The 24,552-nt window shown below is 37.4% G+C and overlaps 1 protein-coding gene across 20 annotated transcripts in view; it reads right to left on the bottom strand.

Moving 5' to 3' along the window:
- The window catches only part of MYO3B (myosin IIIB), a 252,842-nt gene that overhangs the window by 219,897 nt on the left and 8,393 nt on the right, over positions 1-24,552 (bottom strand). For 17 of the 20 annotated variants that reach the window (XR_001862401.1, XR_001862400.1, XR_001862399.1 and 14 more), the window contains 4 exons: positions 5,342-5,525; positions 3,781-3,915; positions 487-591; positions 124-223 (listed from right to left, as the gene is read on the bottom strand). The exons of 1 other annotated variant lie outside the window; for it this stretch is intronic. Coding sequence is in view for 15 of the 19 variants with exons in the window: in XM_017735716.1 (XP_017591205.1) it covers positions 124-223; positions 487-591; positions 3,781-3,915; positions 5,342-5,525 (524 nt within the window). In the remaining 4 variants the exon portion in view is untranslated. Of the gene's footprint in view, positions 1-123; positions 224-486; positions 592-3,780; positions 3,916-5,341; positions 5,526-17,762; positions 17,913-24,552 lie in introns of all 20 variants that reach the window. 2 more of the 20 variants (XM_017735720.1, XM_017735717.1) reach the window with 2 other exon arrangements.

Raw genomic sequence — 24,552 nt, forward strand, 5'->3', positions numbered from 1 at the left:
TAGTTCTGAGTATGCTTCTGAAAATGTCTCTCGCTGTGACATTCTGCCTTCCCAGGGGAAAGTAAACAGACGCCTTTGGCTAAACTGCATGTATCAAGAAAACAAAGGGGAAGTGGTCATTACCAAAGTCAACGAGCTTGACTCCACCTTCTGTTGTCAGGAGAATGTTGTTGCCTTTCACATCACGATGAATGATCCGGTTATTGTGTAAATGCTGAAGGCCCTATATACCAGCAGTAACAAAAATAAGTTTACTCCCTTATTTAAAAACAATTACCCTACTATTAGGGAATGTAATGAAGAAAATCTGTACATACTCTACAGAAACGCCTGTCCACTGGATTACATGCCTTTATACAACCCCTGCTGCTATAATAGCCCATGTAATATTGTTAACATTACCATACTTTATAAATGGAAAATGCATGTATGTGATAAGTAAATTGCACCCTCTGCTGTCATTACAAGCCCAATGAACATCCTTACCAAGAGAGCACCATATAAGATGTATGAGATTATAGCTTCATCCAACCTTTGGCCACACTTCAGCAGGCCTTTGACAAGCTCTGTGACAGAACCTCCATTGCACAGCTGGAAAGGGGGGAATTGTGAGGAGGGAAAAAAAAGCAAGACAAGTCCTCAGTTACTCACTATACTTGTTTAGGCTATAAACACCTACCATGCAAAACTGTACTACAACACAGGTCTGGGAAAAAAATAACTCCTTTTATTAGTGATGTTAATAATAAATCACAGCAGCCTGAGTGTGGGGAGGTAAGCAAAAACTGAAAATTATAAAGTGTAATTTATAAAATGCAACTAAAAAAAATACTAGGAACAGGACTGTATTTCAGGGTTAAAAGAGGATTTATAAATCCAATTTACATTATTTGAGTATTTTCACAACAGCACATGCATTGTCTTTTTGAAAAAATCCTTTTGTGCAAAGGCCAGACAGCAAAGATTGATGCTCTTGATAACTGGGAAGCAACAAATTAGTCATTTTAAACTTTCACTCCATCAGTGCTCCTGATGGCAGGCAATATAAAATAGACAGAAGCCATATTTTATACTAAGATTTGATGCCATGTGCTGTCAACAACAGAGAAACATTCTAATCCAGAAAAGAACCTTCTTCCGAGCATTTTCTACTAATGGGCTGCCAAATATCAAAAGAGAAGGGGACAAAGTAAAATTAGAATCTTAGTAAATATGTTCTCATCCACACCTTTAGTTTACTGTCCATGCCATTCTCAGCAGGCACTGTTATCTATCCTTTCTCCTCTCTCTTTCCTTTTATTACGTTGATATTCATAATTGTTTGACCAAAAAAAAAAAGATGGGAGAACTGATTGCTTTTCTTTCACTGAATTTTCTCCTCTATGCCTTTGTGGCCAGCACTCTTACCAACGTTTCTGCCAGAGAATCACATGCATTTCAACACAAGTTCATTTACATTATCAGTTTAAAAAACTGCAGCATAAATCAGGAGAACAGTACAAAGTTATACAAACTCTCAAGATCTGCATCTATCAAACAGCTTATATGAACTGTGCATCAGTTCAACCACTGATTTCTGTTATATGCTAATACTTTCCTTAACTTGCTACTAATTCCCCTTGCATCAAAAAAATTTCACTAGACTAGAAGTTTTAGCTCATGGCAAGGACCTTGAAGCAAAACTTCATCACTTAAAACATTGATTAGCTCTGCAGGAATTTGACTTTATTTTTTAGTTCATTAGTAGGGAATTTTTTTCTTATCTTTAATTAATTTGTGGAAGCATTCAGGTCAGTATCAACCCTTGTATGTATTTACATGAAAGTGCATGTTTTTTTTCCCATGGTTAACCATTTGCTGAGAAGTCATTAAGTTAAAGTTTTCTTCTTATTGCTTTCATTGCGTTAAATGTTCTGTTTAGACAGGCTATATTAAACTTATCTCTAGCCTGCAAATAAAATATATAAGAGTATGCCCTAACTTCAAAAAAACCCCAAGCTGGTTGCAACTGAAAAATAACACAGACTGACAGCTGGCTGGTAGGATATGTTAAATGAATGACTGACTCAAAAATAAATCCCACAAACACTACTGCAGCTGTCTGTGGCACTATTCTTGATACTCCAGCAAAGAGCTAGAACAAAATGAATTTGAAAACTTCATTACCACTTTATACCTAATGTTAATACTTTAAAAGGTGGAGAGATGCACATTTGAATGGAAAAGTAGAGAAGTTTGCTTTACAGTTGTCCAAGACTTCCATCATCATAAAAACACTTGAAGTGTCCACTTTTGCCACCTTCCTCATCACAAGCATTTATCAAAGTAAGGTCCTGCTTGTGAGTAAACAAGGCAAAATTGTCCTAAAGGAAAAAAAAATCCACCTTTTTATTACAAATTTTGGAAGTCACACATCAAATGAATGTATTTCATCAAAGACTCAGGGATCAAAGTCTCAATACTTTGTATATTCCCTTTTACTGAAAATGTGTCATTAATTTATAATAACATGAGTCACTGCTATGCATACATAAATCTGCTGTAAATTCCAAGGCAAGGAATAGTTTGGCTTGTCTGGTAAATTTTTCCATGTAAGGAAAATACCATTTTAATAACATCAAATTTCTTCCAAACTTTGGATTGTGCGCACCAAAAACCACTTGAAATGCACATACTTAATTTATAAAGTTTATGCACACATACAACTTGCTCAAATTCTACATTCAATTTTATTAAATATTTTGCTCTATAAAATTTTGTCATTTGGCACTTGGTGGATCTTTAGAGACAAGACTCTTTTATTAAAAAAGAAAACACATAGGAAACCAAGCCCATACTCAACACAAAGCCAGCATGCATACAAAAAACCCAACGCCAAATCAAAAATACTAAGGTCTCTTTTTAATCTTTACTGAAATTTAAAAGGAAAACATATTCAAAAGTTCTCATTCAAGCTACATACTGCTCCAGTCGATAAAAGTTAGATGGTTTGTTGGGATTCCACAACTTGTAGTGGAAATAAAGATTCCTTATTCTGATTCTAGTCATCATTCAAGGACAGGGAGTGGAATTTCTAGAACAATAATTAAAAAGTGAATCCTAGCTTCTACCAGTCTAGTTGTGAAAGAAAGAAAGGTTGGAATGGTTTGTTACTGCTCATCAGAGCAGTAACTGCCTGTGCAGAGGTCTGCGTCAATGAAGCCTAGAATGAAATCCTCATTTCACAACCACCTTTGGCAGTCACTTAACTGGAAACAAGACCACTAAAATACATTTGACATTGTAAGAATACTGATTGCCACTGAACACAAAGAGTTAATAGAAGGCATTTCTGTTGCTAGATTTCCAACAACAACTAGCTCCTAGTTTAAAATTACCATAAAACACTTTCCCATTACTCTTTCTCTGTTCACTTTTGCAGTAGGCAGCTTATTTGTTAACTACCCTCCATGCCACTATTTCATCATTGTTTGCATTCCCCTCAAATGCCCAAGTTCCCCAAAAGTTTAGATAAAGGTCTTATCTAATGCTTCCTCTAACAAGAAAAAACCAAAAGGATTTGCTTATTTTAGAGGCAGAATGTAGCAATTCAAACAGAAATTAAATGCAAGACCATTCCCTAGTAAACAAAATTTTAAGTTTGGATGTGATTTTCAACAGTAGGCTACCACACATCATCTATCAGAAAATCATGAAAGACTGTGACTCCTTTAGCAATAACAAACAAAAACCCAACCACATTTGCAAAGGTAAGACATAATATTGTCAAAACGTTTTTACCTCAAGTACTAGCCAGAGCTGTCCTCCCACATATTGATCTGCTTTGTAAAACATCCCATAAAATCTAACAACATTAGGATGATTGGGAAGAAACTGCAAAATATTATATTCAGCTTCAATTTCTTCATCTACATCCTAAATAAAAAACACAAACATACAGAAGATATAAAGACAGTGACTCCCAATAAAGCAAGAACAAATTCTCATGGATAAAAAGAACTATTTTTTAATTACTTTGTACTTTTAAATAGTTTTACTTTAATGCAGCTTGAAGTACACTATACAGGACATTTAATGCACACAGAATTGCACCACTTGCGCTTTTCTTACATACAAAAAAGTTAAGGCTGTAAATCAAGCAGCTGTTCTTCAAGAATTCTTTCAGTGCATAATATACTCAACAAGTAAATTAAAAATTATACTTAACTCTGCTCAGTTGTCTAAGAAATTTACACATGTATGACTTCTAATGTGTTTTAAATCAAGCATGTTTTTAACATGTGAGCTAAAGGTAAATACATGAACCCTTGATTTATTCTTTTTTCTATGGTCATCAGATAGGACTAAACAGAGAACAATTTCACAAAACCTCAAACAGGCCATCAATAAAACCAAATACATTCTTCTAATGAAAGACATACACCAGAAATAATGAAAGAGAGACAAAACAACCACCCATGAAATAAGAAAAGGTTAGTAGGTATTTATTAATGGAAGAATTCTGTGACAATTACAAAATACTGTTCATACCAGCATACAGGCCACAACTCAGTGCTTAAGCACTGAAACTTTATTTCTGCACAGACTTGACTATTAGAAAATTTAAGCTTGGGCCTTCCTCAGATTTATACAAGAGAAAACCACCATGAATTTCAGTAGTGGCTGATGACAGAAATATAACATTTTTTAGTAAATATTTTAGCCCAGCTGTCATGATCAAACTCCAGCTTGATCCAACCTGAACAGCTGCCAGTTAAATCTTCTATTGAAAACTAAGGCCTTGGTTCTCATGGGAAGCTAGGCATTTAATACCCACTAAAACCAGATCTGGCACAGAACTACCTCTGAGGATCTGGGATGTGCTCTTCTCTTTCTATCTCAACTACTGCCTCATACTATTACCTGCTTATAAAAGGTAACTCTAAAATATCATAAAGATCACAGTGTTTCTATGATGGGAAAAGTAATTCTTTTAGGGAGTACACAGAACAGAACAAGAACATTATGGTTAACAGCATCTTGTATTTTCCCTGCTACAGTAGGCCCTATAAGGAATGCCTCTGTGCCTTCTCATAATTTGCATGCTCCAAGCAAAGATAACTAAATTTGTAGCAAAAGAATTACACAGATCTAAAATAGAAACAAGGCAAATGCTGTCTTCAAATAAGATGATGAAATTTTGTGTGGTTCAGTTGCTGGTACTAAACTCCTTCTGTTAATGCATTCTGTAAAATTGTTCCCTTCTGGATTTCCTCAATATCTTACACATTTGATTTACATTTCAACTCTGAGAATTCTTTTAAATTAACATTGAAGTTACAATTTAATATTTTTTACTTACACTGACCGGATCCAGAATCTTTACTGCTGCCAAGCTTCCATCTTTCTTATTAGCAACCTTATAGACTTTACCATAAGTGCCTTTCCCAATAGTCTCTATAATTTCCCAGGTATCTGAGGGATCGGCTAATGATTCTAGTCCAATCATACTGGAATTATATTGAAACAATCCATACAATGGCTTCCTGGAAAATAAAGCAGACATACATACAGTGGGAAGCCCTAAGTAACTCTTCTAGAGAAGGCATCTTATGATAAAGAAATCAAATATTGTCCTAATTTAAGAAGAAATACAGATAGAATCACAAATGAAAACAAACAAAAAAGTAAGATCACTCAATGAAAAGAATGGAAAGAAAACTCTGGAGACCACTTCTCTTTCCTTACTTTAGTGCATTATTTGCCCATATGCAGCACCATTCTAAGCACATTTTAACAAGTTCTGACAAAATATACTCCTCCCTCTACTGCACACTCTTCTATTGGACATTTTACACAACTGAATTAACACAGCTCATGAAATGAGGCCCTATTTCTGATGCTTTAAAGAGCCATGTCAGGGTTTTTACATAAATTTGTGTAATTCTCCCTGGAGATTATCAGACAGGCATTCAGTAGGTATAGCCCCATTATATTTGACATATATACAACAGGGCTACATATAAGTAACAAAAGTTAAGACTGGACTGGCTGGTATCATAAAATACAAGTCAACTTGAAAATAGGCAACAGGTACATCACTGGGGTGATCCATCACTGTTGAGATGTTTCTCAACAATTGCACTTGTCTCTCTCTCTGTGTGCCAGTCAGAGTTTGTTATGGTCTGTTACACTGGCTGAACACCTCCAGAAGATCTCCAGGTCAGGGGACTTGTTTCCCCAAACACTCCTGAGTGTATCCTGCTGCAAATGGATCACTGCAGCCTACGCAAAGGGCTCCTTCCCACCCTGGGATTATATACATGGTAAATTCTGGTGATTAGGAAAATGACAATACCATTTTAGGATTTCATTTCAAGTATTGAGAAGATATGTCTTGTCCCTGAACTGGAATTATAGAAAGGAAAGATGAAGTTTAAGATGGGATTAACTTAACCTTCCTATATTAATCACCATTAGGGAAGCTCACTGGTTGATGGTTTCCCTAAGAAAGAAAATTGTTTGCCCATTTGGTGGCTGTCAGTAGGTATATTAGCTATCTGTATGCTTAACCAGGAGATGTAAAGTCCAAGTGTATCCAATCATAAGAGTGTGACTGTGACAAAAGGAACTGAAGGCAACATTAAAAATTTTTGGAGAGGGATCAACAAGCACCTCAAACATACACTTAAAACTTTAAGGTTTGAGCCACTTCTTTCTAAGCATACCTGATATCTGCAAATCTGCCTGAAATAATTTTTAAAACTTGCTGTCTTACCTCTTCACCATTTCTAGCATCAGTGACAACTGAATAGAGAAAACCTCTATTTCCCTCCTTGGTAAAACTGTATTTGCACCAAAGCTGGTGCCAAATAATGTATTAAATTGCTTTGGTCTCTTCACCAAAAGAAGGCCAAAAAAAAAAAAGAAGGAAAAAAAAAAAAAGGGAGTGAGTTTAAAAAAAAAAGAAGCTAGAATCAATATCATTTATCTGTTATAATAATGTAAGTTATTAGGACAGCTTCTCAATATTTGATCCAATACGCTGCAAATAAAGCACAGCATTCTGAACACACATACTTAGTACGTCATCAGAGAAGCAGGTCAGGTGAAAGACTTCTCTGAAATCAGTGAACAGACCGTAGTACTGCACACACTGAAACAGCAGCCACAGATATGGAGCTCCTGATAGACCAACCTTAAGAACAAGGTTTGCTTGCGGGGGGGGGTGGTGGAGAATCCAAACAAGGGAACAGTTGCACCTCACAAAAAAACCCCAACACAACAATGTATTGAACACATGGTTTTAATGCTTTAGGTAAAATGCTTCAGACATTCATGTGCACAGAAACAGAGGAGAATAGACTGGAATAGCTTTGATACAACCTTACAAGGTAAACAGAGACAGACTAATATTTAGTTCTCTGTCACTAAAACAAGTACCCTATCACACAGATTTGCCAGAAGATGAGGCATGGCACTCTTTGTAGCAACATAATATTATGATGTGTCCCTCCAAGCAGCTGTTGTGGATAAATAAGTTTTTTCCTTCGAAAAAAAAAATCAAATGTCATTTCCTGCTCTTGTTCTGAATAACAAAACCCTTAAAATGGTATATCCAAATTTTCAAAACACATTGACATTTCTTTATACCAGAAGACAGTGCTGGCAAAATAAAGTCTAATGCACAATTTTTACAGATGGAGTCATGATGGAGGACCAAAGAAAAATTTTAGTGAGCATTCTTATGCATTGTGATAACACGACAGCACTTACAGATAGCATATGCATTACATGGAATCAGAGATGTGAAATATGTGCCACAAACCTCTTCTGTTTAAACCAAAACAGTCTCTTCTTGAACTAAAGCAATACCTGTCTAAGTAAGGTTCTACACCTGTCATCAGTGAAAGCACCTTTTGCCTCTATGATATTATTGCATTCCTACTACAGAAGTCAGTGTTTTACAGTACAAAAAAGCAAAAAAACCAGTATCTGCTATTATCTTCAATAATGTAAAATCTGGATTTAAAAAACCTGAAACCACCACAAAATGTAAACATTATGGGGAAAGGCTGAAGTTGTAAAGTAAGTTTGTGCTTTTCTTTTTCTATTTCCTGATTTGTTGAGCTTCAGAAAATAAAACACCCTTGTTTTAACAAAGGCTTCCATTCACTTTTTTTTAATACAGTGAAAAGTTGTGTATGAACACAGCCACTTCTGCAACAACGACACATTCAGAAGATCTTAACACTAAAATACTGCAGCTGAAATTTATTTAGGAAGAAATTTCTCCTTTTACTCCCCTCACATCAGGCCTCACACATCTCTGGGTTTTGAAATGATGTACCAAGAGTGGCTTCTAGCTGTAAAAAACTTAGCAACATTCTCCCCAGAGGAAGCCTCAACATACTAGGGACTTACCAATTAAAAGTATTTCTGCCATCAGTTGGAGAAAACTTCTCAGTGGTTAAATTTGTTCCTTGAAGGCAAGCAAAATAGCCCACACCAGATGTTGAAAAATTACACTTTGGCAATTAACTCTACTGGATAGGGAACTTATTACACAAAGCTATTTGGGACTGCACGTGTTTACGCAATGTGAGGCATGACTACATGGCATCAACAAGCCCCTAGCACTCTAACCTGTTTTGCATACTTGGGAAAAGACAGAATGAAAGCACAAGGAAGGACAACCTGATGGAGTCTACTCAAGCTGCTCTGAGGCTTGAATACGGACAAATACCATGATTTTTTTCTTTTAAGCAGAGATAGTAACTTAAAATAAATCTTGAAAAAGCTGACCAACCAAGACAAACAATAAGATAAGACACATATTTATTAACAGGCTTCAGACACTGACACTGTTTCTTTCTTTTATTCATGAAAAGAGATATTCCCCATCAAAGTAAATTTCATGATTCTCTCATAACACCTGACTTCTTCTATTTTGTAAACCTGTACCATCAGAACAAATTAAATCAGACCAGGCATGACAGACTAACTTAAATGGCAGTCAGACAAATGTGCATGCAACGTTTTTCTACCTTTAAAGAAAATATTTCTCTCTAAGATCAACATTAGAATCAATGACTGCATGTTATCATCCCTTAGCAGTATCCCCATGATAAAGAGGCTACATGTATTATGTGTCTCATGTAAGACGTAAGATATCATAAAAGAAGTATAGGTTACAGACAGTGCACAAATCAATTTTCCATCTGTGAACCACAGCCTTTTGATTGTATTCCATGGCTCTAAACAGCCTCAGAAAAGCCATCTGGAAAAATGTGTGGTGTCCCAGAAGTTCTACTGTGATATTCACCTAGGTTGTGAAAACAACACAAAAAAATCAAAACTTTATAGAGAACATGCAGATTTTGTTAATGAAATAATTACATCTGGAATAAAATCAGCAACTTTTTCTCACAAATCTATTATCACAGCTCTCTTTCTGAAAAATTATAGGAACAAAAGCGACTCATAAGCCAGAGAAATAGCTTTACAATCATTGTTCTATTTTCACTACCACCTCGCTCACAACAGTGACTGCATTCTGCATTCCAACATATACCCTCTTCTAGCTTACAGCAAGATGCACCATCTGTAGAGATTTTAGAATTAGTAAGAGCCTCACTTCAGCCTGGTGCTTTCTAACCATCATGATACACAGTACTAGGCAGTTTTGAATTCTCTTACAGCTGGTAGGGACATGATAGCAATACCAGCCAATACTAGTGAAAGTAGTGAAAATACTCTTTCCATACAAATAATTCATGGACATAGCTCCTTTTTGCAATGTTCCATTTGCCTTAGCCCTCTTGTGTCTCTCATGCAACAGCTGGGTTGTGCACTTCTGGCATTTACAAATACTGTGGAAAAGTAAGAATGACATATTCAAAAGTAAGGTATTTCACTATTTGTAGGGAACTCACTGTTGGTTCCACACTAAATGATAACTCCTTGATAGAAAAATTCAGAAGGTAGAGTTGACATTATCAGCTACGGCCTCACCTCACCATGACAGACCCTATTCTGCTGGCTAGTAGTGGTCACACACAGACAGCTACCTCAGAAGCAATTGTTAAAGGAAGTAATGAACCAACAAAAGGCACAAGAAAATCAATAGTCGGAACAGCTTCCTCTGCTATTCTCGTCCTGCTGTTTCTCACTGACTAGGTTAAAACAAAGAGGATGTCAATATCTTGAAATGAAGCATACCAAAAAAAAAATCCATCAAGATACCATCCTGTAACTGCTGTCAGCTGGACTCAGAAAGAGGGACTGCAGAATGTGCTGTGGATAGTTCTTTTTGGGATAAAAAGATGGAAGTGATGGAAGAAGATGAAGGAGAAGGATAAAAATATGTTCAAAAGCTGTTATTGATGCTATACAACTTACAAAAAAAAAAAGGCCTATACTTCAGCTGATCACATATTTTCACTAAGCAAACATAAGGGACAAAACAAGACAACCAAGAATAGAACTGCTGTTATCTATAGATGAAAGGTAGATCCCTGAGAAGGCTCCAGCTAAATTCAATTCATAGAACAAGTCTCACTTGAATATATAAACCATGAAATCAACTCTGAGTACTCAAAATTGGAAACAGAGAGGACATAAGTGGGAAACATGTTCTCCCTTTCCACATATTCTAACTTAAACTTCTTAAAGTTTTTATTATTTGTGCTTACATACATTCTCATTGTCTACGTAAAGTCCTTTAAATTCAGGAGTATCTTTGTTATTTTATGTTCTTTTGCTTCCTTTGTATGGATGGACTAGATACTCTAAGCTTTTAGACTTGCAGTATTAGCCACAGGGCCAGAACTGAGTGATAACCAGTGGCAATGGATTGTGTCTGGACAGTACCTCTGATGAAAGCATTGGGATTATTTGCTCCCTTGTCTTGTCTATGCTTCCAGTTCATTACAGTATGAATCACAACCACATTCCTAGTATCAACTACAACAAACTGACCCCAAAACTGGCTACTAACAACATGGCACAGATATGTAAATGTCACCTATTTCTCTAGAAATAAAGAGAACAAAGAACTTGATTTCTGAACACTCTAGTCAAATGGTAAAAATTTCACACCACCACTCCTAAATCAGTTCTGAACTGAAGGCACTTGTAAGATCATAACCTTAACTCAAATTCTTGGACCAAGTCTTTGAATCTAAACCAGAAAACTCTCCATTAGTACCCTGGAACATGTATGGTAGGAAAGATGCCTGTGCCTAGTCCAGACAATCCAGTACATGTTTTCATTTAGATTCATTGCATCATAATGTGTTGCATTACAAATGTTTGTAAGTAAACTCTTATTGGACCCTTATATTTATGAGAACAACATAGCCTTAGTCCAATAGTGTTTGATCATTTTTGTATTGTCCATATAAATCAAACTACTCAGGGCAGGGGGTGAATACATCATCCTGATCAACCAGTTTCATTGACAGATCCAGGATGAATGAAGGCAAAGGTAAAGTACAGCTTGGCCTCTGACCAGCTCCCCTGCATTCTTCTAATTGGTTGTGCATTTTCAGTCTTTTCAAAAAAAAGCAGGACTGTGTCAGATCAGGAGGCACTGCTGACTTCACTGCTGAGTGACAAAGTTATTTTACTCCAGAACTACTTAGCACCTCATCCTGTGACTCCCAAGTAAGTGCCACAACACTCTTGATGAACTTCCATCTTTCATGGGGTCCAGTTAACATTGCATCTTGGATCCTTAATAACTGCATCTCCCATGAAAGTCAGATTTCTTCTGCTTCCCAGAAGTTAATTCTGAAGTTGCTGCCCTTTTACCACAGACCCATGGCTCCATGTCATCTGCATATGAATACAACAGTCATACCAGGTTGCTTCATCTCAAGCTATTTGCTAGATGAATGGTTCTTGCAAGCAGTGTAGTACTGGTCTTAAAGAGATCTGCTTAACATGCACAGAATGGGGTCACTCACGATAAGATAAATTAAACACTGCCTCAATCTACTGCAGAATCAAGAACAGAACAAGCAGCCACTGGGATTTTCTAGAGTAGGAAGGTCTTAAAGGTGAGGGTAAAGTCTAGTCACTCCATCTTTTTTACTGTAAATATTCCTTAATACTTCAGAAAGTTTCTTGGTGCTTTGATTCTTCTATCTAATTTTTGCTAATGTCAATGCTATTATATTCACAATCAAATCTCTTTCTGTTAGAATTATCCAATCCCACTCATTTCCATAGGATTTTATAGATAGAATATGCTTTATTCTGGTCTCCATAGTGGAATTTCTTTAATTGAATATGCACAACAGCTGAAATCTAAGTAGGATGAAAAGATTTGTAAACAGTAATTCACAAAACTTAAGAAAACTAAAAAGCAACTTGGTTGATGAAGTTAAACTAATGAATTTGAACAGTCTGCATCTTTTACCCAAGACACCATCATAATAACTTTCATTCTTTCTTTTCTCTGATATCTCCAAAAGAAAGTATCTGCTTTAGCTGGCACTTTTAGCACACAGGTAAAACAACCAAATTAGAATGTATCAAGAACAAAATACAACCTATACCACCCCTCAGAGGGGACTGTGTTTATGGCTGATTCCTCTAGCCTGACAAAGATTTTTATGAAAACTGTAGGAACTTTTTTATTTGGGGGATTTCTACTTCTCTGTCAAATCTGGATACAATCTTCTGTGAGAAAGGATTTTCTCAAAAAACTTCAAGACTGTTTTACTAAGGTTCAACGTAAATCTCCTAACATCACTACTGACATTGAAAGTTATGCAAAAAAATGGTCAAAGCATATGCAGACTGCATAATTCAGAGATGACTAGCGTAGCAAATCTGCACTTCTTGCCAATATGCAAAAAATATGTTTTTCTTTTATTTTCACAAAATTAGCAAAATGTATTATTAATGGAAAATGACACTTCCAAGGTTTTCTGGTAGGCACGGTGTATTTAAGAAACTAACTGGGGCTAACACAGAAAATTATATTCAGTGATGAAAGACTGAATGCTTTGCTGAGAATCAAATTATTGCAAAACATCACTTCCTGCACATGGTAAACCAAGTATTTTTGACAGTCATCTTACCCTGTGAGGTAAAGAGTACCTTGCTACTAAAACAGAAATCAACAAAAACTTCTATTGAAGTTTTGAGTACCACTGAAAATAAAGCCCCTGATCATTCACATGGAGCTATAACACATTTCATTTATTTGACTGCTAATTAATCGTTTCCATATCTTCAACTCCAAGGACCAAATGCTGAATAAAATTATGTACCTAGTCAGTTACCATGATTATTAAATTAATTAAACATTATTAAGCAGAAATTATTTTCCAAGACCAAATCCAAATATCTGAAAGCCTGTTAAGAACTCAAACAATAGGTTCTGATCAGCAGCATTCCTATTGCACAAATGCTATTTATATAAGCTATTTAAATAGAACTCCAACAAGCAAAATGCACTAAAGCAGTTACAAATGACTAACAGCTAACACATCAGTTTCACCTCAGGCTCTGAACTCAGCACTAAAATGAAGCTTATAATCTCATGAGCCATTCAGTTATAAACTGTGACTTCCAGGTATACTCCCCATGTGTGAAAAATCAATACCTGAGAAGGTTTTCTCTGCCTCCTTCAGTAGCAATTTAACAGGGCAAACAAAATGCATGTGTTAGTGCTAAAATGGATGGATGAAATGCTGCAACAGAATGATGACACGTACACCAAAACCAGGCTCTTCACTACAGTCGTACTCAGAAAGTTTGATATGCTTTGTGGACAGATGAGGAAAAAGAAATCTAAGACAGAGGTAGGATAAACTTTGGAAGAAAATAACTACAACCTTACATTAGTGACCTATTTTCTGAAACCAGCTTATCTTATATTGGATTTCTATCCTGCTAAGCGTATCAGAATTCTTCAGCACCAAGATAGCTTCATCACAAGGAGAGCTTGTATCAGCCAGTGCTGCAAAGAACTGTGTGTTCCATGTACTGGTTCTCATGCCCAGTATTAGACAACAGTAGTGTGTGTAGTGTGTGTTAGCTTAAGATGCTGTCGTGGAACTACAAATAAATTGCTTCAATCCTAGCAGCTTCACTTCATTAATGCTAAAGATCATTGTGACACTAATTGATAGTGAGCTTGATCTATTTATCAAGTCTTTTACAAGCAGGAGCTGAAGAATTAAAGCCACTTTGTCATTCACAGAGAGTGAGCAACAACTACTTAATATTTTGAAGGGATCTTCCTATTGTTTCACAATATACCTTAATTGTATAATGCAATCAATCATAATTCATTACCATAATTCTCCAGTATTTATTTTACAGCAGTTTTATTCTAATGAGGATTTTTAATAAGAAGAGATACTCTCTTTTATCCATAAGAAAAATAATAAACTGTTAATTATGATACAAAGAATCTTAGTGCTGACAATGACTCTTGCTTAAGATGAAGCATTTTCATCAGTGAGCTAGTTGTTATGCATTACCAGCATGTGTGCAGTAGCCTAGCGTGACACCAATTTGCATAATTTCTCTCCTCTAACAGGCTTCAAAAATAATAATAGGCATACAAGATAGAATCCACTGATTTTAAACCTCCTTCAGCAGCTATCTTCAAGGAGCAGTTATCAAAAGAACTTCTAAAGAACTAAATTTAATAAATTATAAATGTATTATTTGGGTTATCCTTTCCAGGCCTATAGCCATCTAAGTTAAATTCTGTAACAAAGACCAAGGCAAACCACAAGCAATTGCCTTGACATATTCCCAGACAAGAGGCAGGACTGGGATACTAAGCAAGTTCACAGATGATGCAAAACTGGGAGGAGCTGTTGACTCCCTCAAAGGCAGGGAGACCCTGCAGAGAGACCTCAGCAGATTAGAGGGCTGGGCAGCCACCAACCGTGTAAAGTTCAGCATGGGAAGTGCCAGGTTCTGCACCTGGGATTGGGCACCCCTGCATGTACAGACAGAATGTATGGGGAATGCTGGAGAGCAGTGCCACAGAGAGGGACCTGGGGGTCCTGGTCAGTGGTGAGTTGGACATGAGTCAGCAGTGCCCTGGCAGCCAGGAGGGTCAGCCGTGTCCTGGGGGCACCAGGCACAGCATCGCCAGCCAGGCAAGGGAGGGGTTGTCCCGCTCTGCTCTGCACTGGGGCGGCCTCACCTCGAGTGCTGGGGGCACTTTTGGGTACCACAGTGTAAGGTAATAAACTATAGAGAAGCGTCCAAAGAATCACAACGAAGATGGTGAAGGGCCTTGAGGGGGAGCCGTATGAGGAGCGGCTGAGGCCGCTTGGTCTTTCAGCCTGGAGAAGAGGAGACCGAGGGGAGACCTCACTGCAGTTACAGCTTCCTTGTGAGGGGAAGAGGAGGAGCAGCACTGATCTCTTCTCTGTGGTGACCAGTGACAGGACCCGAGGGAACGGCCTGAAGTTGTGCCAGGGGAAGCTGAAGTTGGGTATCAGGAAAAGGTTCTTTACCCAGAGGGTGGTCAGGTACTGGGACAGGCTCCCCATGGAAGTGGTCACAGCACCAAGCCTGACCGAGTTCAAGAAGCACTTGGACAATGCTCTCAGGCACATGGTGTGATTCTTGGGGGTCCAGGAGATGGACTCAATGATCCTTGTGGGTGCCTTCCAACTCAACATATTCTGTGATCCTGTGACTGTCTAAAGGTGGCTGGACAATGCCCAATATCCACTGCTGCTCACAGTGAACTTGAAAATCAGTAAAGGTTTTGGGGGTACAGATAAAAAAGGACAGATAGTCATAAACACATAAGCTGCTCAAAGCTGTTATACCTGTGTATGTTATTTAATAATGCCTTAATCTACAGGGAGTAACAAAAACAACTTTGGTTTTTTGCTGATCTGAACCCAAAAGAGACCTTACCATTTGTTAATATTAAGAGGAAGCAAAAAGAATAATGTGTTAGCAAACTGGTATAACTACTGTTGGACCTTTTCTTCTAGGCTTACACATTTCTATATTGTGAATAGCAAACAACATTGCTGCGATATTCCAATTCTCTCAGATATTCATTCAGTAAAATGTCTGGCCTTATAAATATGAAAAGTAATTTAGACCTTGGTCCACTCTACAACACATTTTGATATATGGTCATCAATAAGAAAGATCTGATTTATCTTTATCACACAAGGGAAGATGCCATAAAGCCTACAAATTGACATTTAGGCCTAATGTCCACTAAAACAAAAACACATCACCAAAATACTCAGCTATCCCACTAAGTGAAAAGATACAAGCACCCCAGGAGAAAAAATAGATGCCAATAGCAGCAAGAGCAAAAATTCTCAGAGCTTGCTCCTGTCAGCTATTTCACACTAAGAAGCACTAATCAATTTCAATTCCTACTGATTCAGGGGATTTGAAGGAGAATAATGCCTCCAAGAATTGTGATCTTGAAGAGAAACAATTTCATAACAACAACAAAATTGCCCATGAACTTTCAGAATAGAATTTAAACAAAGAATAAAGTACCAAACTGGCCTTTCTCCCAGATTAACTCTTGGGCTGCTGCAGATGGTCTGGAAGAAACTTAAGAGAATGCCTGAACTTAATTTACAAAGAGAAAATATGACAGGTAAGAATGCTGTATCACACACTGGGTACAGTAAATATGACCTGGAATAATCAGCCTTTAGCAGTTCATTAGCAGCTGTTTAGTTTTTTTAATACCTATTGTTCAGTTTATGGAACAGTTCTGTGTTCAATACTGTGGTTTCAGAACTCAAAAGAGGAAAACATTCGTGACACCGCTTGAAAAAACAGAAAGAGAGAATAGATAAAATAGTTGTATGTCACCACGAGCAGCACTGAACCGAGATATCAGTTAAGGTACACTATAAGTAGATTAGATTGTACAGACTATATGAAACAGGATCTACTGTATTCCATTTTAAACTCTGCTTCACCTTCAGCCATTATGTTCTATCACTTCATATGACAGTGGGCCATTTCCCCTTTAATAAGGATACCCTTTGCAAATAGCCCCAGTTCCCAACTTACTGCTTACGCAGAGAGTACCTGCTAAAAGAATGAAGTTTGAAGCACAATAAAAGCATGCTGAGCAAAACAGAAACTGACATTATCCATTCAAGAAGGGTATCTTTATATGGTATGAGGGATGTGGTGTAATTAGGATGCTCCTTTTACAAGATAGCATTACAAATAGAGTCTACATTTCAAATACAGTCCTAGGAGTTCAGAGAACTCAAGAGATACTCTTGACGAGAACACACCTCCTGTACTGCAAAAATCATATTTTATATATGCTTCAGGTTCTATTTACAAATTGGACAAACTGGTACCTTTCAACAATACCTTGTATTCAAAGGTGTCTCCTACACAGACATCCTAAGCTATACTTCCCTAAACACTACAGCAATGTCCCATTGCATCACCCCTGTCAGAAGTCTCATCAGCTGTTGCCAGGTAACAGTGCCGAGGCAGCCCCATGGTTTGCTCTAAGTGTTCCTTGAAGCTCAAAGCATGTACATTGTGGCTTCTCTCATCAGACACGTGACTTTGTGGATGATCTCAGCCACAGAAGCATGCTGGCAGCTAGTTCTCCCATGCCTTGAAGCCCTCTCTCAGCTCCACAGCAAGGGTATTTTTAAAGATATGTGTGAGGTGAAATAAATATATGCACAGACTTAACAGGGTTTCTGAAAACCCCTTTACTTTAGCTGTTGCAGTGAACATAAATAAACAGTAAAACCAACAGACATCTTGTTTTGACTTACCTGTCTCAGCTTCCTGGCATCTTGAACTCTTTCACCTTTTCACTATAACCAGGAGTCCCCAGTCTCTTCCTTCAAGCTTGTGCCATTTACTCTGAAACACATTTACTCTTCTTTTCTAAGTCTCTCCTCTTGATCGCTGCAGCATGCTGCCTTTTTGTGAAAAGAGAGGCCGATTTTCCTTCAAAATGGCTGATAAGAATCCCTCTCCTTTAATCTTCTAGCCTGCCTTGCTAGGTCATTCCTCTTCAAACACACGATGTGACCAAAGTCCCCCACCAAAGTCTAGCCTCCCACTTAAAGTTTAAAGTTTGATAATTGATTTGTCACACTGAGTATTCATTAGTGTCACTCAGTCATCAAAATTTAATTTTTCCTCTTTCTTAGCTTTTGGCAGGTGCAGTTTATTTCAACCAATCTATAGAAGCAGAAGCATAACAGATAAGCAAATGAAACCACGTTTAAAATGATGCTTATAGTCTGATAGATTTACACAAAAACCATCCCAATGTGAAACAGAAATTACATATTGTATATAGATTCCTTGAATTGTCCCAGCTGTCAATATACTTTTACTACATGCACATTTCTGTAAATAGACTTTCTTCACTACTCTTCACATAATGGAAGGTTTGTTACTCAGCTTAGAAAAGCAATGGTTACATCAACAAGATACTCACTTGAGGGTGTTTCAGCAAAAACAATATATTGTGTTGCGTTTTTGGAAACTGCCATATCTGATTTATATCCTTGTGGTATCAGTTGTACAAAGGTAATTCTCTATAATGAATTATTTATTTCCTGTTGTAATAGACATCTGAGATAGTCATAAATATTTATATGTTCAGTTAATTCACTAATGAAAACTGAAGTAATTCTAAAATAGGATGTTATCTCAGAGGCATGGTGACCTAACAGTCTGTTCAACTTTTACATTGGTGAAGACAACTTCTATACGGGAAGCAAGAGCAGGTGGAAGAAAACTTCTCCTGAAAGCGTGGTACAGCAATGGGCTAAGCATCAAGATAGAGTATTTTTGTGTGTATCACAGAAAAAAAATTCTCACTTCTATCTCTGTTTTTCCAATTTGTAAAATGTGTGGTAACATCCCCTAATCATACTCCTTTGCAACCCCTGGCCTTCTGACTAGCATTCCAGAGAGATTCCTCTTCAGCAGTGCAAATATCTCTTCTTAGACAATGAGTTATTGGTTTGTGCATTGACCTGTGCAACTCCACTATCTTTACAGCACCTAAGAAATATTTTGGGCTGCTGGTTGCCTGAAATGGTTTCAGAACCACCTATGTATTGCATACATAGGCTACAGGCAAAAATTTCTTCAAGTTAGTTGGCTGTACTGATATCAACCCACACCTAAACCAGGTCAACGTAAACAGCTAGGTAAAGGATTTATTTACAGAATTCATAATAAGACAATTTGGTTTACCAAGGTTTGTAAAGTCAAAAGAGAATAGAAATTTTAAAAAGAAGTCTGCATCCATTTAGGCTCAGATCAGCCCTTAAAGGTCTGATCAAATAAACTCACAGCTCTTTTTCAGCTCATATCCCACTTCATAATCCATCCCTGTCTCTGGGGCAATTCACCTCTAAACACAAACTGCAACTCCTTTATCTAAGAAGGCAGTAATATGTTCCTCCATCAAACAATTGCTTTTCACCTTCTGGAGAGGCTGACTGATTTAGGTCTCATGTGAAAAGTCTCACCTACCCCATAACACACTTGATTATTCACATTTGGCTCAACTTTTCACAATCTGTTAGTCCTTTGTGAAGCATAAAATTAGCTGGAAAATGGTCAAACCTCAGGAAAAAAAGCCTCTCTAAATGGAAACATTTCCTTTTTATGTATTTGTCATGTTGTAAAATCACAATCATCCTTTAAGCAGACACATAAATGGGATTGAGATGTGACTCATAGTTAAATGAGTCTTTTAAAAGAAGCTGCATGTGTTAGTAATGAATGCTGCTGAAGTTAGATAGTGGTTTAGTGGTAAGACTACAGATCCCTTGCCTAATTCAGTCCAGAACACAGGGGACACACTACTCTCATGAGTCTGGCAGCAAAGATATTACTGCAAACATTAGGAAAGAACATTACAGACTACACATGCTGCTTTCCTCTCATCACTACTGAGAAAGGTCAGCCACAAACGAATAATGATTTTGAAACTGCAAATATCTTACCTATAGGGGGAAAAAACAACCCATCTTACTGAGACAGGTTAGGGAAAACCATGTTCTGCTGGTCTTGTTCACTGAATAATAACTCTTTCAAGGACCTCAAATCTACAGTGATTTCAGAAATTATTCACAGGCCTCTGGGACTCCCAGAGTAAAAAGGGAGGAGAAAAAATGAGGGGATATAAACCACAGTTCATTCTGTACCTTCAACTACTGATTGTCAGTGAAAAAAGAAGAAAAATCTTTTAGATGACAGATTCTGAAGCAGTTGATGTATTTGCTAATTCAGAGGTAGAAAGGAAGTGCAGTGCAATGTGACAAAATCAGAAGCTATATGGTACTCCACATAAAAATGGAATCCATTAGAGGTTTGAGTATAAAAAAACCACTTCAAAAGATGAAGAGACAATCACGCAAGTTTAAAAGTTAAATAGGTCACTGGTAGAGATCTTAAGGAAAATACTGCAAAATCCAGAATTAATCCTTGACAAGGCAATTAGATTGTGTCAGCAACTGAAGCCATCCATGCCAGAACGACTCCAGTCTTGAGTGGGCTGTACTCTGACATAATGAAGGTGTTCATGAATCCAAAACATTAGGAGAAAACAGACCTGCAGCAGACAGGCATGTGAGCTCTGACTGAAGCAAGATCAGCATGTAAAACTGCCTATCAACTACAACAATGAGTCTAGGATAATGCCCAGCACAAGCAGCACAATGGATTACATTATTTTGCAAAAGGTTGCAGTGTCAGGGCATTTACTTCTCTTGGAAGCTGCATTTAACCAGAGGCTATTGTCCTTGGTCCCTGTCCAGGCTATCCTTTAGCCATGTCTCTGCCTAAGCAGGTACCCCACTCATCCAGACCCAAGCACTACCCCATGGACTTGATTTTAAGAGACCTTGAGTCTGCCTTGTTCCTCCAGACTCACCTGGCAGTCGCTGCACTGTCAGCTGACTGGCTGCCATCCCTGGGCCTGCCCCCATGCCTGCCTGGGGTCCTGACAGGATGCCCCATGCTCAGTGTGGCCACTGGCCCTGCTGCCTCACCAGCACCCATGACTCCTGGCCCCTCTGCCCTCACAGGGCAGCCCAGCCCACGCTGCACAGTGCCTACTGGTATTTTACTCAAGCCTTTTTTCTGCTAGCCTCCCTCAGAACATGCAAAAGCTTGCACACTTTTCAAACCAAAGAGTAGTGAGATCTACAGATCTGTGAGTGTATATCAAGACACAAAACCAGTGAAATCAAACAGTCTGATTAACACAAGCCAGATACATTTTTCTCATTATCACTCTTTTCACCTTCTGAAAGGAAGACGAATGAAGAGACACATGTACAGCATTACCTGGTTATAACTGTTAAGGTTCACAGACTCTTAAACTAATGTTTAATGTCCATTTCTTATGTTAACACTATTTATATAGAAAATGTTCATTGAAATACAAAGGAATGTAGTGTGGAACTTGTTAGGCAAATATTTTAAGGCAAACTCCTTTTTGTATTTTCTTTTTTTCTTTTTCTTTTCCTCCTTCACACAGGATAAGCAAGCATTTGAGGCCATAAGGACATTCTGTTCTTAGTTAAGTAATAATTTAGAAAGACAATATTTAATTACACAAAAAAGCCACACTGTAAAGCAGAACCTTATTTCAGGGACAGCTTCTAAAAAAATCCTCTCTCCCAAAACCTATTTTCAAATTTAATTATTTTCTTCCTTCTATTAAATAAACAGCTCCTGCAAAATTCTGGCAATTCAGTATGTATTATTTTACAGAATTAGTCTTCTGATTTGTATGTCTCTGGAATTCATGCAAGAGTAAGACCAAGTCTGAATGCTAACAAAGTATTCTTCTGCCTAATGAAATATTCATACTCATTTGTCATCAAGACTTTAATAAGGAGGTATACAGCCTTCTCACTTCTGTCAGTAAGGGACCGGCAAAAACCTTTCCTTCATTTAATTCTGAATGTCTCCTGAACCACTTCTTATAATTTCCTTTTCCTGTACAACACAAGAGATATTTAAAATTTACTTAGGAAGATGACTCCATATTTCAGATAGACAAATAAAGTTTATATACTTGCACCATCCAAAACTTACAGAACTTTTCACCATTAAAACTTCACACTACTACTATGCTTTCCACATCTCTCCAGACGTATCATTAAGATCAGAAAAATCAGATTAAATAAAGAAGGAAAGCTACACTACGGCATATGGAGGCAAATACAACAAAACTTTAAGACAGCTTTATCAAGAGCCATACCTTGAGGAAATGGCATCATTGCAACATTCTTGTCCACAGTACAGCCCTGAAGGCTAAAATGCTGTTTTCTCCATTTCAGTTCTTGTGGAACTAGTCAGATTGCAAAAGATGTGCCCCTGGACACAGACTTTTACATGTGGAAAAATCACCCTAATATAAGACGGGGGAAGTGGGGTGTGGATTCTTCACCACAACTGTTTGCAGAGAAAGCACATTATCTGATTTAACAAGTACACAAAATTGCATTCTTAGGTGTTCCTTATACATGTTTTATCCTCAGTCTTTCAGCCGGTCACAAAGAGCAATCACCTTCCAGCTCAGACAGTGGATGAATTTTCTATTCCAAAGGCCTTTCGGCAGATTGGTCAAAAGGTGTTTTCACAGCAGCCAGTTTGCTGCTATGAGGGAACATGAAACCAAGCACATTTTCTCAGGAGTGCTGCTGAATTCTGTGAAGTTCTCAGCTGAGCAACCTTAAGCCATTAGAAATCACCTTACTACAACCTTTTGCCCAGCTATTAAATCAGTTGGTTTCTCTGCATTACAGTATCTATTATTACAGTCAGTCACCATAGTCCTTCACTCTTGAAACTGGAAAGAGGCTGAACTATCACTAGTGAGAAGCAACTTAGCCTTACATGAATCACCCATGTATTCCTTTAGTTTACTGTTAGCTGACTTCTGTAGAGCCTCCAAACCTTCTGCCAGCATATAAATTGCTTCTGAAGCTGTGAAACAAACATCAGTAAGGGAGTTGCACTAACATCACTTTCCTACATATTAGCAGTTGTTAAGTCACATACTCTAACACCAGTCCTTCCTCTTCATTTGATGACAATTTGTACAGTTTTCAATAGAGCAAGCAGTTTAGTTTTATAATCATTTTTCACTAAGACAGTGTCTCACCACAAACCATTAGGCATCATATCAGCTTATAAGCAAATTCCTTACATTTTGGAATATTCAAAATTTTCATTACAAAATAATGTAAGATCAACAGCTGAAAAATATCCTTTTGATTAAACTCATGGGGAATTTTCCCCATAAACATAGCTGTAAATTATTTTTAACACTTTTCCAAACATACAAAAGATAAAGTGATTTTAAAATGCTCTTAACTTTTGAAGATATACTCTTTTTCCTTGAATTCATTTTTAATCACAGGAAACTTTTTGAATTATGTACTACATCTACCATACTTATCTCATAATCTCTCCTGCCTTGCCTCTCAGGACCATTAATTCAATGCTCCATCTGCTACAGTTGCTCATACCACAAGTGACATTTATGTTAGGTTTGTTTCCTCAGAAGAAAATGTATTAGAAAAGGTACTCTGACAGGTCTTTATATCCATTTCACAGGCTAAACACAAGTTATAAAGATCATCCATGTAACTACTGACAGAAATGATGAGAGAACAACTGGAGACAACAAGATGTGCACTGAACATGCCCTCTTCTTTCAAGTGAGCTGGAATTAATCACACCTATCTTTCATCCCTCCAGTAGGTTTAAAATACAGTGTAAAAAATATACCAGGAGACATGAAAACTGCCATCCCACTCTACACGTTGTACAACTCCTCCTGCTTTACGCACTCAGACTAAGTTAATTTCCCATGTATGCAGGAAAACTGCTATCAAAGGCAATATTGCATTCTTTCAATACCAGAAATAAGGCTTTAAATTTTTTTTTCTTTCAGAACAGATTTTATACCAAGTCTGTAGAGCAAATACAATGATGTATCAAATAGCTCAGTGACAAATTGTATGGACGTACTACAACATGACAGGATTGTCCCATGGCAGAGAGGAGGTCAGTTACATCCAGACTGCTCAGGAACATATTCAGAGATCAGAAACCTGAAGAACCCTGAAGAAGAACAGCTTCTGCTCTCCCTATAACTCCAGGTTTTAACGCTTTTTAAGATATTAAAAAGTATGCAGTAACTCAGGGAACTTTGCAACTTTCTCCTTTTTCTAAGTAAAAAACCTCACCTATATGGAATAACAGCTGTTAAAAATGGTTTTTAAAATAAATGCCTCAGTAAGATCACAGATTTTGCAAAATCTGCAGTGAGCTGATAAGCATTTGCAGGAAAATAATTTTCTACCACCAGCCAAAGTCTTGGTATGTTCAGGGGACTGACCTTCAGGCCGCCTTAATCCTACAGGCAACCTTTTCTCTGAAAAATCACTGCACCACACTAAGCTACTTCTCCATTTCCATTTTGTCTTGTTCATAGTAACTCTTACTTTGTATTAAAATTCTGTATATATTTTGTACATACTTACTAACAATAAAAAATGGAGAGAGAGAGGG

The sequence above is a fragment of the Corvus brachyrhynchos genome, unplaced genomic scaffold (genome assembly GCF_000691975.1).
Source record: "Corvus brachyrhynchos isolate BGI_N302 unplaced genomic scaffold, ASM69197v1 scaffold255, whole genome shotgun sequence".
NCBI lineage: Eukaryota > Metazoa > Chordata > Aves > Passeriformes > Corvidae > Corvus > Corvus brachyrhynchos.